At 47.2% G+C, this 18,271-nt stretch overlaps 1 protein-coding gene across 1 annotated transcript in view; it reads right to left on the bottom strand.

The window, feature by feature from the left end:
• Nucleotides 1-4,630: 4,630 nt before the first annotated feature.
• Nucleotides 4,631-18,271, bottom strand: part of LOC137320391 (pikachurin) — a 60,305-nt gene continuing 46,664 nt past the window's right edge. The window contains exons 13-17 of the mRNA XM_067982092.1: nt 12,628-12,706; nt 10,954-11,097; nt 10,285-10,368; nt 7,571-7,674; nt 4,631-5,067 (exon numbers count right to left, since the gene is read on the bottom strand). Of these exons, the coding sequence (XP_067838193.1) occupies nt 4,913-5,067; nt 7,571-7,674; nt 10,285-10,368; nt 10,954-11,097; nt 12,628-12,706 (566 nt within the window). The 3' untranslated portion in view covers nt 4,631-4,912. The remainder of the gene's footprint in view (nt 5,068-7,570; nt 7,675-10,284; nt 10,369-10,953; nt 11,098-12,627; nt 12,707-18,271) is intronic.

The raw sequence follows: 18,271 nt of genomic DNA on the forward strand, positions 1-18,271 counted from the left end.
GTCGGGCTGCCACGATCTTGCATCTCTGATCCTTTCAGCAATTCAGAATCTCATGCGATGGAGGAATGCTGCCTAATTTCGATGCAGTAAGTGGGCACATGTACGTAGACAGGTTGCTTAGACTAGGCCTGTATTCCCTTGAGTATAGAAGATTAAGGGGTGATTAAATCGAGGTGTTTAAGATAATAAAAGGATTCGATAGGGTAGATCGAGAGAGAAACTATTTCCTCTGGTGCGGGGAGTCCAGGACAAGGGGAGCATAACCTTAAAATTAGAGCCAGGCCATTCAAGGGTGATGTCAGGAAGCACTTCTTCACACAAAGGGGAGTGGAAATCTGGAACTCTCTCCCCCAAAAAGGGGGCTGGGGGTCAATTGAAAATTTCAACACTGAGTTTGATAGATTTTTGTTGGGTGTTAAAGGATATGGAACCTAGGCGGGTTGATGGGAGTTATGATACAGATCAGCCATGATCTAATTGAATGGCGGAACAGACTCGAGGGGCTGAATGGCCTACTCCTGTTCCTATGTTCTACCAGACATTCATCTTGGGTCCTGCCAGTGGTGCCGACTCATCGGGGCATTGGTGAAAGGGGATAATGCCAGTCCTCGCCCAAAACATGTCTCGTTCAATGTCCTCAGCAGGTCTCTGACCATTTAATCAGCGGTCCAGCCCATGTCCCAAGCCGGGTACCCCTTGTTGGGCTTAACTTGCGCCCGCAAGCAGCCCATGCAGCTTCTTTCACCCGATTCCTATTCTTCCAACGGGCTAGGGCCAAAGAAACTGTCAGTCTCGTTGTCTCCTTCCCCTCCCTGAGGGGACTGAGGGAGTGCTGCTCTGTTGGAGGTGCCGTCTTTCAGATGAGACGTTAAACCGAGGCCCCGTCTGCCCTCTCAGGTGGATGTAAAAGATCCCACGGCCACTATTTTGAAGAAGATCAGGGGAATTCTCCCAGGTGTCCTGGGCCAATATTTATCCCTCAACCAACATCACCAAAACCAGGTGATCTGGTCATTATCACATTACTGTTTGTGGGATCTTGCTGCCGCATTTCCTACATTACAACAGTGACCACACTTCAAAAGTACTTCATTGGCTGTAAAGCCCTTTGGGACGTCCTGAGGTCGATGAAAGGCATTGTGCAAATGCAAGATCTTTCTTTCTTTTTAACGGAGCAATTCAAGGAGATGAGGGAGGCTGCCCGGCCCATTGGAGCTCACCCATCTGAGACATCCTGCAACCATCTCCTTCCCCAACACAGGCACCAACTGTTTCATAAATGGCTCCAAGGTTTATAGCTCCTAATGGCCAATGGCTATCCTACCCAGAAGTCCATGCCGAGTGTTGAGCATATTGCATGATTAAAAAATGGGGGGTGGGGGAGAGAAGTGGGGGGGGAGGGGAGGAATCAATTGTTCAGAAGAAAACAGGCTGTCATCTTCGAATCGACAATGAGTCTGACATCATCCTATATCACTTACCACACACCTGGAGAGGGAACCACAGGTAAACACTCAAAGCCACCGGCCGTAACTTACATCGAGTTACATCAAAACTACAGCACAAAAACAGGCCATTCGGCCCAACTGGTCCATGCCGGTGTTTATGCTCCACACGAGCCTCCCCGCTCCCTACTTCATCTCACCCTATCAGCATATCCTTCTATTCCTTTCTCCCTCATGTGTTTATCTAGCTTCTCCTTAAACGTATCTATACTATTCACCTCAACTACTCCTTGTGGTAACGAGTTCCACATTCTAACCATAGGACATAGGAAGATATGAACAGGAGTAGGCCATACGGCCCCTCAAGCCTGTTAACATAAGAACATAAGAAATAGGAGCAGCAGTAGGCCATACAGCCCCTCGAGCCTGCTCCGCCATTCAATCAGATCATGGCTGATCTTCGACCTCAACTCCACTTTCCCGCCCGATCCCCATATCCCTTGATTCCCCTAGAGTCCAAAAATCTATCGATCTCAGTCTTGAATATACTCAATGACTCAGCATCCACAGCCCTCTGGGGAAGAGAATTCCAAATATTCACAACCCTCTGAGTGAAGAAATTCCTCCTCATCTCAGTCCTAAATGTCCGACCCCTTATCCTGAGACTACGCCCTCTAGTTCTAGACTCTCCAGCCAGGGGAAACAACCTCTCAGCATCTACCCTGTCAAACCTTCTTAGAATCTAACTCCATATACCCACCTTAGTCCGATATCCCTTAATACTTTTGGTTAACAAAAATCTATCAATCTCAGATTTAAAATTAACAATTGAGCTAGTATCAACTGCCGTTTGCGGAGGAGAGTTCCAAACTTCTCCCACCCTTTGTGTGTAGAAATGTTTCCTAACTTCACTCCTGAAAGTCTTGGCTCTAATTTTTAGGCTATGTCCCCTAGTTCTAGAATCCCCAACCAGCGGAAATAGTTTCTCTCTATCCACCCTATCAGTTCCCCTTAATATCTTGAAAACTTCGATCAGATCACCCCTTAACCTTCTAAATTCCAGAGAATACAACCCCAATTTGTGTAATCTCTCCTCGTAATTTAACCCTTGAAGTCCGGGTATCATTCTAGTAAACCTACGCTGCACTCCCTCCAAGGCCAATATATCCTTCCTAAGGTGCGATGCCCAGAACTGCTCACAGTACTCCAGGTGCGGTCTAACCAGGGTTTTGTATAGCTGTAGCATAACTTCTGCCCCCTTGTATTCTAGTCCTCTAGATATAAAGGCCAGCATTCAATTAACCTTTTTTATTATTTTCTGTTCCTGTCCATGACATTTTAATGATCTATGTACATGGATCCCTAAGTCTCTTTGGACCTCCACTGTTTTGAGCTTTTCACCATTTAGAAAGTACTCTGATCTATCCTTTTTAGGTCCAAAGTGGATGACCTCACACTTGCCTACAGTTTTGCCCATTCACTTAATCTATTAATATCTCTCTGTAACTTAATGTTTCCATCTACACTGCTTACAATGCTGCCTATCTTTGTGTCATCAGCAAACTTGGATATGTGGCTCTCTATCCCGTCATCTTAGTCATTAATAAATACAGTGAATAGTTGAGGCCCCAGCACAGATCCCTGTGGGACTCCACTAGTCACATCCTGCCAATTTGAGTACCTGCCCATTATCCCTACTCTCTGTCTCCTGCCGCTCAGCCAATTTCCCAACCAGGTCAATAGTTTGTCCACAATTCCACAAGCTTCAACTTTAGCTAACAGACTCTTATCATAGAATCATAGAATGGTTACAGCATGGAAGGCGGCCATTCGGCCTGTCAAGTCCATGCTGGCTCGCTGCAAGAGCAATCCAGTTAGTCCCATTTCCCTGCCCTTTCCCTGTAGCCCTGAAAATTTTTTCCCTTCAAGTACTTATCCAATTCCCTTTTGAAGGCTATGTTTGAATCTGCCTCCACCACCCCCTCAGGCAGTGCATTCCAGATCCTAACCACTCACTGTGTAAGAAAGATTTTCCTCATGTCGCCATTGGTTCTTATGAGGGACTTTATCGAATGCCTTCTGGAAGTCCATATGAACAACATCCATTGACATTCTCCTGTCCACTACTTTAGTCACCTCTTCAAAAAATTCAATCAGGTTCGTCAGACATGACCTACTCTTTACAAATCCATGCTGGCTCTCTCTGATCAGCTGAAAATTTTCAAGCTTGTGGAATTTTCAAGGTGTTCAGTCATATTCTACCCCTGATTACAGACTCTAGTAATTTCCCGACAACAGATATTAGACCATCTGGTCTATAATTCCCTGGTTTCCCTCTCTCACCTTTGGGTAAAGAAGTTTCTCCTGAATTCCCTATTCGATTTATTCGCGACTATTTTATATTTATGACCCAAATCTTCCTGGAGAAATAACGGCGAGTTAACGACGCACACCGTTATTAATGCGCAAATCGGCCAGCGAGTTCAGGGGATGAAGAGATACGGTGTGAGTTGTGAATCTCCAAAGCTTGCTGGTCGATTTACGACACTCCACAGTTCGCCTCACACAAACGGCATCTCACCCTCACCCTCCCCGTTATTTTTAAGAACTTGCTGGATTTGTGCATTAATTGTCCATTAAACTCTCCACATCTAATAATTAATAGTGTAAGTACCCTTTCAACAATGGGATAATTGTTAGCGACTCTTTGGCCCAGAAAGCGAATAATTGTAAGTGTGATGTCTCATTCCTTCAGGTTGTGAATTGTTTTAGCAGATTTTAAAAATGTCAAATTTTAAATTTCTTCCATTTTTTTTTCTTACTTTTCGTTTCTGTCTCTTTTCTCTCTCTCTCTCTTAATCCAGTCTTTCTTTCCCTCTCTTTATTTCTCTTTCTGTTCCTGATCTGACTCTCACTCAACCCTAATTCATCCTCCATCGTTCCTCTGTTTCTTTCTCTGTCCTTAAATCTCCTTGGTGAAGGAGTTGGTCCCGTCGTTCACCAAGGTCCCAGATGCCCCACTGCCCTCTCCGTGCCCGTTATCGGCTCGCACTTCCAGACAGGGTTTTGAGTTGAAGGGTGAAAGATCAAATCTAACTAACGGGGCATGCCGTTCCAGCAAATCCCGGGCCATTAACAACTTTAGGTGGGTTTACATTGGAGAGGGAGGCCTCCTTATGATCCCATTATCTTTCAAGAGCTGCCATTTAATAGGAAAAGGACAGGATACAGTCAAACCAGGGATGCAACCAAAAAAGAAAATGTCCGCCTGAAGTGACTGATCTACACGATTCGGACTCCATGGAAACTCTATCGAAAGGAGGTTTCTTGCAAGCTGCCAGTTCCCAAATGTCTTTTGTTGCTCAGACATTTCTGGTCCAAGTGTTATTTTTGGAGAGGAGGAGGGGGGGGAGGAAGCATTTTCTTTCTTCACCTCCTCCTCCTCCTCCTCCTCCTCCTGGAGCAGGTTATTTGGTCCCACAAGTGTTGATGTTCTTCCCGTCAGCGGCGTCCTCCACCAGTGAGATGTGGTAATCGGTGGAGAGCGTGAAGTGGGAGATGCAGCCTACAAAGCCCCTCATGTACTGCCGGTTGGTGTGCAGCGCTATCTCCTTCAACCCACCTGACAGGGGGAGAAGAAACATAAAGTTAAGACGACGCTTTTCTTCAGAGGGAGCTGCACCAGTGTCGGGCACGCTGCACTCACGTATGAAGGGGGCTCTAACCCCGGTATAGGAAGCTACATCCTGTCTGAGGGGAGTTACTTCCCATTTGGAAGGAGTTATTTCCTGTCTGGAAGGAGATATTTCCTGCTTGGAAGGAGCTATTTCCCATTTGGAAGGAGCTATTTCCTGTCTGGAAGGAGCTATTTCCTGTCTGGAAGGAGCTATTTCCTGTCTGGAAGGAGATATTTCCTGCTTGGAAGGAGCTATTTCCTGTCTGGAAGGAGCTATTTCCTGTCTGGAAGGAGCTATTTCCCATTTGGAAGGAGCTATTTCCTGTCTGGAAGGAGCTATTTCCTGTCTGGAAGGAGTTATTTCCCATTTGGAAGGAGCTATTTCCTGTCTGGAAGGAGCTATTTCCTTTGTGGGGGAAGCTAGACTCAGTGTGGAAGAATCATGGCTGATCTGTATCAACTCCATTTACCCGGCCTTTGCTCCATTTCCCTCGATACCCTCACCCAACAAAAATCTATCGATCCCAGTCTTGAAAGCTCCAACTGACCCCCAGCGTCCACAGCCTTTTTGGGGGAGAGAGTTCCAGATTTCCACTCCCCTGTGTGTGAAGAAGTGCTTCCTGACATCACCCCTGAACGGCCTGGCTCTAATTTTAAGGTTGTGCCCCCTTGTTCTGGACGCCCCCCCCGCCAGAGGAAGTAGTCTCCCTCGATCTACCCTATCAAATCCTTTAATCATCTTAAACACCTCGATTAAATCACCCCTTAATCTTCTAAACTCAAGGGAATACAGGCCTAGTCTATGCAACCTGTCCTCATAATTTAACCCCCTAAGCACTGGTATCATTCTGGTGAATCTGAGCTGCTGCCCCTCCAATTCCTGAGGTGCAGAGCCCAGTTCATCCCTACTTAGCTGGAAACAACGAGGCCATAATCCTACATAAACTCACCTTTGATCCCGGAGTAAATGCCAGGGTCTGACCGCTGGTGACCTCTGGAGCCGACCCCGCGGGGTCAGGGGTCGGGGCAGGGGGCGGAAGTTAGTGAATCTAAAAAATGGCGGCAGGAGCTCCGGCCACAAGGGGGCGCCCGCCCACTAAGGGTTGCCAACCCTCCAGGATTGTCCTGGAGTCTCCAGGAATTGAAGATTAATCTCCTGGACACTGCGGCGAGCAGAACCCAGGTGAAAAATCACAGGGGCCGTTAAAACAAGGTAATTTTTCCTTCAACTCATTTATTTATTAGTTATAAAAATGCTGGAGATGGGACAGAAAAGGCTGTTTGACTGACAAGTCAAGAATCATCCAATGGGGTAACACAGAGTCTGTTGGTTTTGCGATTGGTCGGGGAAGGCGGGGCATCGCGAGGATGGATGTGTTGGGCGGCCGATGGCGGGGGCGGCGTGGGGGCCGTAAAGTTGGAGGGAGGGAGGGAGGGGGGTCATGTGAAGAAACCTCCAGGAATACAGCCAGCCAGAGTTGGCAACCCTATTTTCTCCACCTCCCCCACCCGGGGAAATCGAGGCCTAGTTTTCTGGGAGAGCTGCAGTGGAACCCTCCCCGAAAGAGGCTGGCAGTCTCTCGGCACCACCTATAGAAAGGGGCTGAAAGAAAATGTCGAATTGTTTTATATCGTCAGACCGCAAGGACCCAGTTTCTGCCCCCAGAGACACAAGATTCAGGTCACGGACCAGGTGGGGCACTGCCAGCTCTCACTGACCATCAGTCTCCTCCGCGGGAGGGTCAGGGCTCCGCGGGAGGGTCAGGGCTCCGAGGGAGGGTCAGGGCTCCGCGGGAGGGGTCAGGGCTCCGCGGGAGGGTCAGGGCTCCGCGGGAGGGGTCAGGGTTCCCTGGGAGGGTCAGGGCTCCGCGGGAGGGTCAGGGCTCCGAGGGAGGGTCAGGGTTCCCTGGGAGGGGTCAGGGCTCCGAGGGAGGGTCAGGGTTCCCTGGGAGGGTCAGGGCTCCGCGGGAGGGGTCAGGGCTCCGCGGGAGGGGTCAGGGCTCCGCGGGAGGGGTCAGGGCTCCGCGGGAGGGGTCAGGGCTCCGCGGGAGGGGTCAGGGCTCCGCGGGAGGGTCAGGGCTCTGAGGGAGGGTCAGGGTTCCCTGGGAGGGTCTGGGCTCCGCGGGAGGGGTCAGGGCTCCGCGGGAGGGGTCAGGGCTCCGCGGGAGGGGTCAGGGCTCCGAGGGAGGGTCAGGGTTCCCTGGGAGGGTCTGGGCTCCGCGGGAGGGGTCAGGGCTCCGCGGGAGGGGTCAGGGCTCCGCGGGAGGGGTCAGGGCTCCGCGGGAGGGGTCAGGGCTCCGCGGGAGGGGTCAGGGCTCCGCGGGAGGGGTCAGGGCTCCGCGGGAGGGGTCAGGGCTCCGCGGGAGGGGTCAGGGCTCCGCGGGAGGACCCCATCACAGCTCCACAAAGGCCTGTGAACCTCCAGTATCACCCGCTGACTTCCCCTTACCGACGTAGAGAGGCCCGTTGATGTTGAGTTGCCGCATCATTCCAGGGGATTTCCCGGTTTTCGCTCCGTAATCGTCAACTGTTAGTTTTCCGGACTGTCCGTCCCTGGAACAAAGAGATTGTGAGGGGTCCCAGTGTGTTGGGTACAAAGCAGGTTGACAGCCAGTCCTGAATATCTGAACTATTGATATAGGAAACTGAACATTCAGGGGATCTACACACCTGTACATATAGAAACAAACACATACACACGTATAGGATTATATACATACACACAGAAACATGTGCATACATATATAAACATATACATACACATAGAACCATAAACATACATGTGGAAACATAGACCCACGCATAGAAATGTATACATAAACATAGAAATATATACATACACCTATAAATGTTTACACATATAGAAACATATACATGCATATAGAAATGCACACATACACATAGAACCACATGCGTGCATATAGAAATATACACATACACACAGAAACATATACCTACATATAGAAATATATGCATACACGTAGAAACACATACACATATATAGAAACATGTACATATAGAATGTGTACATGCATATAGATGTATACACACCTACATAGAAACATGCACATACATAGAAATATATATAGAGGCATGTACACGTGTAGAAACATATACATATGTATAGAGACAGATACACATATAGAAACATATATGCACATATAGAAACACATACATAGAAATAGAAACTTACATGTACACACAGAAGCATTCACACATATAGGAACCTATATACACATATAGGAATATACACACACATTGGAACACATGCATGCGTAGAGAAATGCATGTGCATATATAGAAACATACACACATATAAAAACATATAGAAATATAGACACAACATATAAACATATATACACACATATACATTTTTAAAAATAATTCATGGGATGTGGGCGTCGCTGGCGAGGCCGGCATTTATTGCCCATCCCTAATTGCCCTTGAGAAGGTGGTGGTGAGCCGCCTTCTTCAACTGAGTGTGACTTGCTACACCATGTCAGAGTGCAGTTAAGAGTCAATCACGTTGGTGTGGGGTCTGGAGTCACGTATAGGCCAGACTGGGTACGGTCCCGGCCGGTTTCCTTCCCTAAAGGACATTAGTGAACAAGTTGGGTTTTTACACATTCATATAGAAACACACACACACACACATTATATATTTACACACATTCACATGTAACATATGCGTATCTACGACTACTTGCACCTAGGGATGTATATACATACGTGAATATACAGATATACACATATAGAAACAGACAGTCCAGAAATTTCCTCGGGGATTCTCCCGATCAGTTGCGGTAACTTCGGCAGAGACCTCATTTTCGTGTTTTGACGGCCGATGGGACCAAGGAATTCCCAGAAGTACCCGTCCATACATACACATGTCCACATAAACACAGGCATATAGAAATATATACATACATAAACAATCATGTACATGTATACACATCCATATGGAGCATACACGTGAATGCAGACATATACACTATGTACATAAACAATCATGTACATATATACACATCCGTATATACACATGTACACATAATTACAGACATATGTACATAGACAATCATGTACATATATACAGACACATGTACATCCATTTCAATATATGCACACACATATATAGATATGTACATGGATATATTTGGACACATATACACACATGCACACACAAACATACAACAAATTGGATTAACAGAGTACATTTAACATAGAAAAAGAGCTAGATATTAGGAGGTGACCAAAAGCTCGGTCAAAGGGGTATGATTTAAGGTCGGTCTGAATGGAGAAGAGTGAGGTGGAGAGGTTTAGGGAGGGAATTCCAGAGTGTGGCAAATGGCATGTCCGTCAATAGTTGGGACAAAGCGGAGGAACCATAAGAGGTCAGGGTCAGAGGAACAGAGAGTTCGAGGGAGTGGGGGGTGGGAGGGGGGGAGCTCTAGGGCTGGAGGAGGTTACAGAGATAGGGAGGGGGCGAGGACCATGGAGGGTTTTGCAAACAAGGATGAGAATTTTAAAATCGAGGCGTTCCCGGACCGGGAGCCAATGTAGGTCAGTGAGCACAGGGGGTGATGGGTGAACAGGACTCGGTGTGAGTTAGGATACGGGCAGCAGAGTTTTGGATGAGCTCAAGTTTATGGAGGGTGGAAGATGGGAGGCCGGCCAGGAGAGTATTGGAATAGTCCAGTCTGGAGGTAAAAAGGGCATGGATGAGGGTTTCAGCAGCAGATGGACTAAGGCAGGGCGGAGACGGGCGATGTTACGGAGGTGGAAGTAGGCGGTCTTGGTGATGGAGCAGATTGTGGGGTCTGAAGCTCATCTCAGGGTCAAATAGGACGCCAAGGTTGCGAACGGTCTGGTTCAGCCTCAGACAGTGACCATGGAGAGGGATGGAGTCGGTGACCGGGGAATGTAGTTTGTGGCGGGGACCAAAGACAATGGGTCTTCCCAATATTCCATTGGAGGAAATGTCTGCTCATCCAGTGCTGGATGTCGGGAAAGCAGTGTGACAAATGAGAGACAGTGGAGGGGTCGAGCTGGGTGTCGTCAGTGTACATGGGTAAGCATGCACATTCAAACATGCACACATACATGTATACATACGTACACAGCTAAAGACACAAACAAATCCACACACTGAATGAGGGCACTCACCGAACCGCCTTTACACGATGCCACCGGTTATCATGAAATGATCCGTTCACCAGGATGGCAACTGTGCCGCTGCCAAGGTTATAACTAGAATGATAGAGAGAGTTGTGTTAACACAGGTGCAGCGACTCAGGACTCCTTCAGACCTGAACACCGAGGCCCAGTCACCAAACACGGACCAAAGCCCAGCCATCAAACACAGACCAAAGCCCAGTCATCAAACACAGACCAAAGCCCAGTCATCAAACACAGACCAAAGCCCAGTCACCAAACACAGACCAAGGTCCAGTCATCAAACACAGACCAAAGCCCAGTCATCAAACACAGACCAAAGCCCAGTCATCAAACACAGACTAAGGCCCAGTCACCATACGCAGACCAAGTTCCAGTCATCAAACACAGACCCAGGTCCAGTCATCAAACACAGAGCAAAGCCCAGTTATCAAACACAGACCAAGGCCCAGTCACCAAACGCAGACCAAGGCCCAGTCATCAAACACAAACCAAGGTCCAGTCATCAAACACAAACCAAGGTCCAGGCACTAAACGCAGACCGAGGTCTAGTCACTAAACACAGACCGAGGTCTAGTCACTAAACGCAAACTGAGGTCCAGTCACTAAACGCAGACCGCGTTCTAATCACTAAACACAGACCGAGGTCCAGACACTAACCTGAACACTAAGGCCCCATCCTGGAGACCGAGTGAGATAAAGTCACTGTTGAGCCTCATGGGACTGTCTCCTCTCCATAGCAACAACCCATCGTCAGCAGTGGTCTTGAACCTCATGAAGATGTTGGATCTGGATCCCGAGACTCTGGAGAGATCAAATCAAAAATACAGACCAAGGTTCAAACACGACAGGGAGCCTCTCACTCAAACCATGCCACGTTCACCAGGGTCAAAGATGGAGGGAACGATGAGAAAGGTTCGAAGACCTTAGTAGGCCCCTGGAAACATCCTGTACCCCACTCTAACCCTCTGGATGACCACAGTCATCTGTCATTCACAATAAAGTCGTCGACAGCAATCAGATGGGTGAGGGGGAAAGAGATAATTTGGAATATCTCAACCCATGGGATTAAAGGGACAGTGGCAGCATGGATACAAAATTGGTAAAGGGACAGAAAGCAGAGAGTAGTGGTGAATGATTGTTTTTCAGACTGGAGGGAAGTATACAGTGGTGTTCCCCAGGGGTCGGTATTAGGACCACTGCTCTTTTTGATATATATTAATGACCTGGACTTGGGTATAGAGGATATAATTTCAAAGCTTGCAGATGACACAAAACTCGGAAATGTAGTAAACAGCGAGGAGGATGGTAACAGACTTCAGGAGGTCATAGACAGACTGGTGAAATGGGCAGACACATGGCAGATGAAATTTAATGCAGAGAAGTGTGAAGTGATACATTTTGGAAGGAAGAATGAGGAGAAGCAATATAAACAAAATGGTACAATTTTAAAGGGGGTGCAGGAACAGAGAGACCTGGGGGTGTAGGTACACAAATCTTTAAAGGTGGCAGGACAAGTTGAGAAGGCTGTTAAAAAAAAACATATGGGATTCTGGGCTTTATTAATAGAGGCATAGAGTACAAAAGCAAGGAAGTTATACTAAACCTTAATAAAACACTGGTTAGGCCCCAGCTGGAGTATTGTGTTCAATTCTGGGCACCACACTTTAGGAAGGATGTCAAGGCCTTAGAGAGGGTGCAGAAGAGATTTACTAGAATGGTACCAGGGATGAGGGACTCCAGTTATGTGGAGAGACTGGAGAAGCTGGGTTTGTTCTCCTTAGAGCAGAGAAGGTTAAGGGGAGGTTTGATAGAGGTGTTCAAAATCATGAACGGTTTTGATAGAGTAAATAAGGAGAAACTGTTTACAGTGGCAGAGGGTCGTTAACCAGAGGACACAGATTTAAGGTGATTGGCAAAAAGAGTCAGAAAGTGGACAAGGAGAAATTTTTTTACGCAGCGAGTTGTGATGATCTGGAATGCTCTGCCTGAAAGGGCGGTGGAAGCAGATTCAATAATAACTTTCAAAAGGGAATTGGATAAATACTTGCAGGGCTACAGGATAGCTCTCACAAAGAGCCAGCACAGACTTGATGGGCCAAATGGCCTCCTTCAGTGCTGTATGATTCTAAGATTTCAAACACCTTGAATCCACACTCCCAGGTATCCATTATTCTTTATATAAACCACCTGAACCCCTCAATTCGATTCTCTGAGAGTGGGACTTAAACCCACAACTATCATACACTCAAGATATGAGAGCACTACCACAGAGCCAACACCTAACACGAGCACTGACGAGTGTCTCTGGGATGTGAACAGGAGGACACTTACCGCTTGAGGAAGTTCCGATGGTCGTAGGTGAGGTAACTGCGGCCAGTGAACTGTGGGATTTCAATGGCTTCTGTTATAGCTGAAATCATGGCAAGAAGCACAAAGTCACTCACTGTACCCAGCTGGGGCAATTCCAACAGTGGCCCACAGAGGGTAGCCTGGGATCGCAAAGACAGGACCTTAGAATCGAACAAACTTCATTTTGTTTGCTGTCTCTCCAATTTTCTGCCCACTTTTTCCCTGAGCAAAGCCGGGCTTTTGTTCCACAGACACCAGATTCCCTCTTGTGCCTCGCCCGCGTGTGTGAGTAATGTACTCACTCTGGCTGGGCACAGGTCAGAGTAAAGCTCCTCTCCCCTCCCCTTCCCCTCTCCTACCTGCTTCTCCCCCTCTCCCCTCCCCTCCCCTCCCACCTGCACCCCACTGTTTCTCTCCCCTCTCCTCCTCTCTCCCTCTCCCCCTCCCACCTGCACCCCACTGTTTCTCTCCCCTCTCCTCCTCTCTCCCTCCCACCTGCAACCCACTGTTTCTCTCCCCTTCTCCTTTCCTCTCTCCCTCCCCTCTCCCCTCCCTCTCTCCCCTCCCTCTCTCCCTCTCCTTCTCTCCCTCTCCTCCTCTCCCTCTCCTCCTCTCCTCTCCCACCATCTCCCCCCTCCCCAGCTCCTCTCTCCCTTACCCCTCCCCCTCTCCTTTACCCTTCCCCCACCTTCTCCACCTCCACTTCCCCTCTCCTCCGCCCTCACTCCTCCTCCCCTACTCTCCTCTCCCCTCCTCCTCTCCCACCTGCTCCTCCCCTCTCCTTTCCCCCGCTCCACTCCCCTCCTCTCTCCCTCTGCACTCCCACCTGCACCCCACTGTTTCGCCCCCGCACCCCACTCCTCTCTCTCCCTCCCCCTCTCCCCTCCCCTACACCCCTCCCCTCGCCTCGCCTCCCATCTCCACCTCCACTTCCCCTCCCACTCTCCTCTCCTCTGCCCCCTCTCCTCCTCCCCCTCTCCTCCTCCCCCTCCCCATCCCCCCTCTCCTCCTACCCCTTCCCTCCCTCCCACCCTCTCGGGTACATGGAGTTAAGATACAGATCAGCCATGATCTAATTGAATGGTGGAGCAGGCCGGAGGGGCTGAATGGCCTCCTCCTGTTCCGATGTTCAAATTGGGAATTTGTGTCACTCCCCAAACTTACTCATGTCGCAGTAATGGAGGCCCAGTTACCCATGATCCTTAGCTCAGGTGAATACACTCTATAATCACCGGGGTCTGTGTAAAACACTCTATAATCACTGGGGTCTGTGTTAAACACTCGAAAATCACCGGGGTCTGTGCAAAACACTCTATAATCACCAGGGTCTGTGTAAAACACTCTATAATCACCGGGGTCTGTGTAAAACACTCTATAATCACCGGGGTCTGTGAAAAACACTCTATAATCACCAGGGTCTGTGTAAAACGCTCTATAATCACCAGGGTCTGTGTAAAACGCTCTATAATCACCGGGGTCTGTGTAAAACACTCTATAATCACCGGGGTCTGTGTTAAACACTCTATAATCACCGGGGTCTGTGTAAAATGCTCTATAATCACCGGGGTCTGTGTAAAACACTCTATAATCACCAGGGTCTGTGTAAAACGCTCTATAATCACCAGGGTCTGTGTAAAACGCTCTATAATCACCGGGGTCTGTGTTAAACACTCTATAATCACCGGGGTCTGTGTTAAACACTCGATAATCACCAGGGTCTGTGTAAAACGCTCTATAATCACCAGGGTCTGTGTAAAACGCTCTATAATCACCGGGGTCTGTGTTAAACACTCTATAATCACCAGGGTCTGTGTAAAACACTCTATAATCACCGGGGTCTGTGTTAAACACTCTATAATCACCAGGGTCTGTGTAAAACACTCTATAATCACCGGGGTCTGTGTAAAACACTCTATAATCACCGGGGTCTGTGTAAAACACTCTATAATCACCAGGGTCTGTGTAAAACACTCTATAATCACCAGGGTCTGTGTTAAACACTCTATAATCACCGGGGTCTGTGTAAAACGCTCTATAATCACCGGGGTCTGTGTAAAACACTCTATAATCACCAGGGTCTGTGTAAAACGCTCTATAATCACCAGGGTCTGTGTAAAACGCTCTATAATCACCGGGGTCTGTGTAAAACACTCGATAATCACCGGGGTCTGCGTAAAACACTCTATAATCACCGGGGTCTGTGTAAAACACTCTATAATCACCGGGGTCTGTGTAAAACACTCTATAATCACCAGGGTCTGTGTAAAACACTCTATAATCACCGGGGTCTGTGTAAAACACTCTATAATCACCAGGGTCTGTGTAAAACACTCTATAATCACCAGGGTCTGTGTTAAACACTCTATAATCACCGGGGTCTGTGTAAAACGCTCTATAATCACCGGGGTCTGTGTAAAACACTCTATAATCACCAGGGTCTGTGTAAAACGCTCTATAATCACCAGGGTCTGTGTAAAACGCTCTATAATCACCGGGGTCTGTGTAAAACACTCGATAATCACCGGGGTCTGTGTAAAACACTCTATAATCACCGGGGTCTGTGTAAAACACTCTATAATCACCGGGGTCTGTGTTAAACGCTCTATAATCACCAGGGTCTGTGTAAAACGCTCTATAATCACCGGGGTCTGTGTAAAACGCTCTATAATCACCGGGGTCTGTGTAAAACGCTCTATAATCACCGGGGTCTGTGTAAAACGCTCTATAATCACCAGGGTCTGTGTAAAACGCTCTATAATCACCGGGGTCTGTGTAAAACGCTCTATAATCACCGGGGTCTGTGTAAAACACTCTATAATCACCGGGGTCTGTGTAAAACACTCTATAATCACCGGGGTCTGTGTAAAACACTCTATAATCACCGGGGTCTGTGTTAAACACTCTATAATCACCAGGGTCTGTGTAAAACACTCTATAATCACCAGGGTCTGTGTAAAACACTCTATAATCACCGGGGTCTGTGTAAAACACTCTATAATCACCGGGGTCTGTGTAAAACACTCTATAATCACCAGGGTCTGTGTAAAACACTCTATAATCACCAGGGTCTGTGTAAAACACTCTATAATCACCAGGGTCTGTGTAAAACACTCTATAATCACCAGGGTCTGTGTACAACACTCTATAATCACCAGGGTCTGTGTAAAACACTCTATAATCACCAGGGTCTGTGTAAAACACTCTATAATCACCGGGGTCTGTGTAAAACACTCTATAATCACCGGGGTCTGTGTTAAACACTGTATAATCACCGGGGTCTGTGTAAAACACTCTATAATCACCGGGGTCTGTGTAAAACACTCTATAATCACCAGGGTCTGTGTAAAACGCTCTATAATCACCAGGGTCTGTGTAAAACACTCTATAATCACCGGGGTCTGTGTAAAACACTCCATAATCACCGGTGTCTGTGTAAAACACTCTATAATCACCGGGGTCTGTGTAAATCACTCTATAATCACCGGGGTCTGTGTTAAACACTCTATAATCACCAGGGTCTGTGTAAAACACTCTATAATCACCAGGGTCTGTGTAAAACGCTCTATAATCACCGGGGTCTGTGTAAAACACTCTATAATCACCGGGGTCTGTGTAAAACACTCTATAATCACCAGGGTCTGTGTAAAACACTCTATATTCACCGGGGACTGTGTAAAACACTCTATAATCACCAGGGTCTGTGTGAAACACTCTATAATCACCAGGGTCTGTGTAAAACACTCTATAATCACCAGGGTCTGTGTAAAACACTCTATAATCACCAGGGTCTGTGTAAAACACTCTATAATCACCGGGGTCTGTGTAAAACACTCTATAATCACCGGGGTCTGTGTTAAACACTCTATAATCACCGGGGTCTGTGTAAAACACTCTATAATCACCGGGGTCTGTGTAAAACGCTCTATAATCACTGGGGTCTGTGTAAAACACTCTATAATCACCGGGGTCTGTGTAAAACACTCTATAATCACCGGGGTCTGTGTAAAACACTCCAGAATCACCGGGGTCTGTGTAAAACACTCTATAATCACCGGGGTCTGTGTAAAACCCTCTATAATCACCAGTGTCTGTGTAAAACACTCTATAATCACCAGGGTCTGTGTGAAACACTCTATAATCACCAGGGTCTGTGTAAAACACTCTATAATCACCAGGGTCTGTGTAAAACACTCTATAATCACCAGGGTCTGTGTAAAACACTCTATAATCACCAGGGTCTGTGTAAAACACTCTATAATCACGGGGGTCTGTGTGAAACGCTCTATAATCACCAGGGTCTGTGTAAAACGCTCCATAATCACCAGGGTCTGTGTAAAACGCTCTATAATCACCGGGGTCTGTGTAAAACACTCTATAATCACCGGGGTCTGTGTAAAACACTCTAGAATCACCGGGGTCAGTGTAAAACACTCTATAATCACCGGGGTCTGTGTAAAACACTCTATAATCACCAGGGTCTGTGTAAAACACTCAATAATCACCGGGGTCTGTGTAAAACGCTCTATAATCACCGGGATCTGTGTAAAACACTCTATAATCACCAGGGTCTGTGTAAAACAGTCTATAATCACCGGGGTCTGTGTAAAACACTCGATAATCACCAGGGTCTGTGTAAAACACTCTAGAATCACCGGGGTCTGTGTAAAACACTCTAGAATCACCGGGGTCTGTGTAAAACACTCGATAATCACCGGGGTCTGTGTAAAACACTCTATAATCACCGGGGTCTGTGTAAAACACTCTATAATCACCTGGGTCTGTGTAAAACACTCTATAATCACCGAGGTCTGTGTAAAACGCTATATAATCACCGGGGTCTGTGTAAAACACTCAAAAATCACCAGGGTCTGTGTAAAACACTCAAAAATCACCAGGGTCTGTGTAAAACACTCTATAATCACCAGGGTCTGTGTAAAACACTCTATAATCACCAGGGTCTGTGTAAAACACTCTATAATCACCAGGGTCTGTGTAAAACACTCTATAATCACCGGGGTCTGTGTGAAACACTCTATAATCACCAGGGTCTGTGTAAAACGCTCCATAATCACCAGGGTCTGTGTAAAACGCTCCATAATCACCGGGGTCTGTGTAAAACACTCTATAATCACCGGGGTCTGTGTAAAACACTCTATAATCACCGGGGTCTGTGTAAAACACTCAATAATCACCAGGGTCTGTGTAAAACACTCTATAATCACCAGGGTCTGTGTAAATCACTCTATAATCACCGGGGTCTCTGTAAAACGCTGTATAATCACCGGGGTCTGTGTTAAACACTCTATAATCACCAGGGTCTGTGTAAAACACTCTATAATCACCGGGGTCTGTGTAAAACACTCTATAATCACCGGGGTCTGTGTTAAACACTCTATAATCACCGGGGTCTGTGTAAAACACTCTATAATCACCGGGGTCTGTGTTAAACACTCTATAATCACCAGGGTCTCTGTTAAACACTCTATAATCACCAGGGTCTGTGTTAAACACTCTATAATCACCGGGGTCTGTGTAAAACACTCTATAATCACCGGGGTCTGTGTTAAACACTCTATAATCACCAGGGTCTGTGTTAAACACTCTATAATCACCGGGGTCTGTGTTG

The sequence above is a fragment of the Heptranchias perlo genome, chromosome 4, assembly GCF_035084215.1.
Source record: "Heptranchias perlo isolate sHepPer1 chromosome 4, sHepPer1.hap1, whole genome shotgun sequence".
NCBI classification, from domain to species: Eukaryota; Metazoa; Chordata; class Chondrichthyes; order Hexanchiformes; family Hexanchidae; genus Heptranchias; species Heptranchias perlo.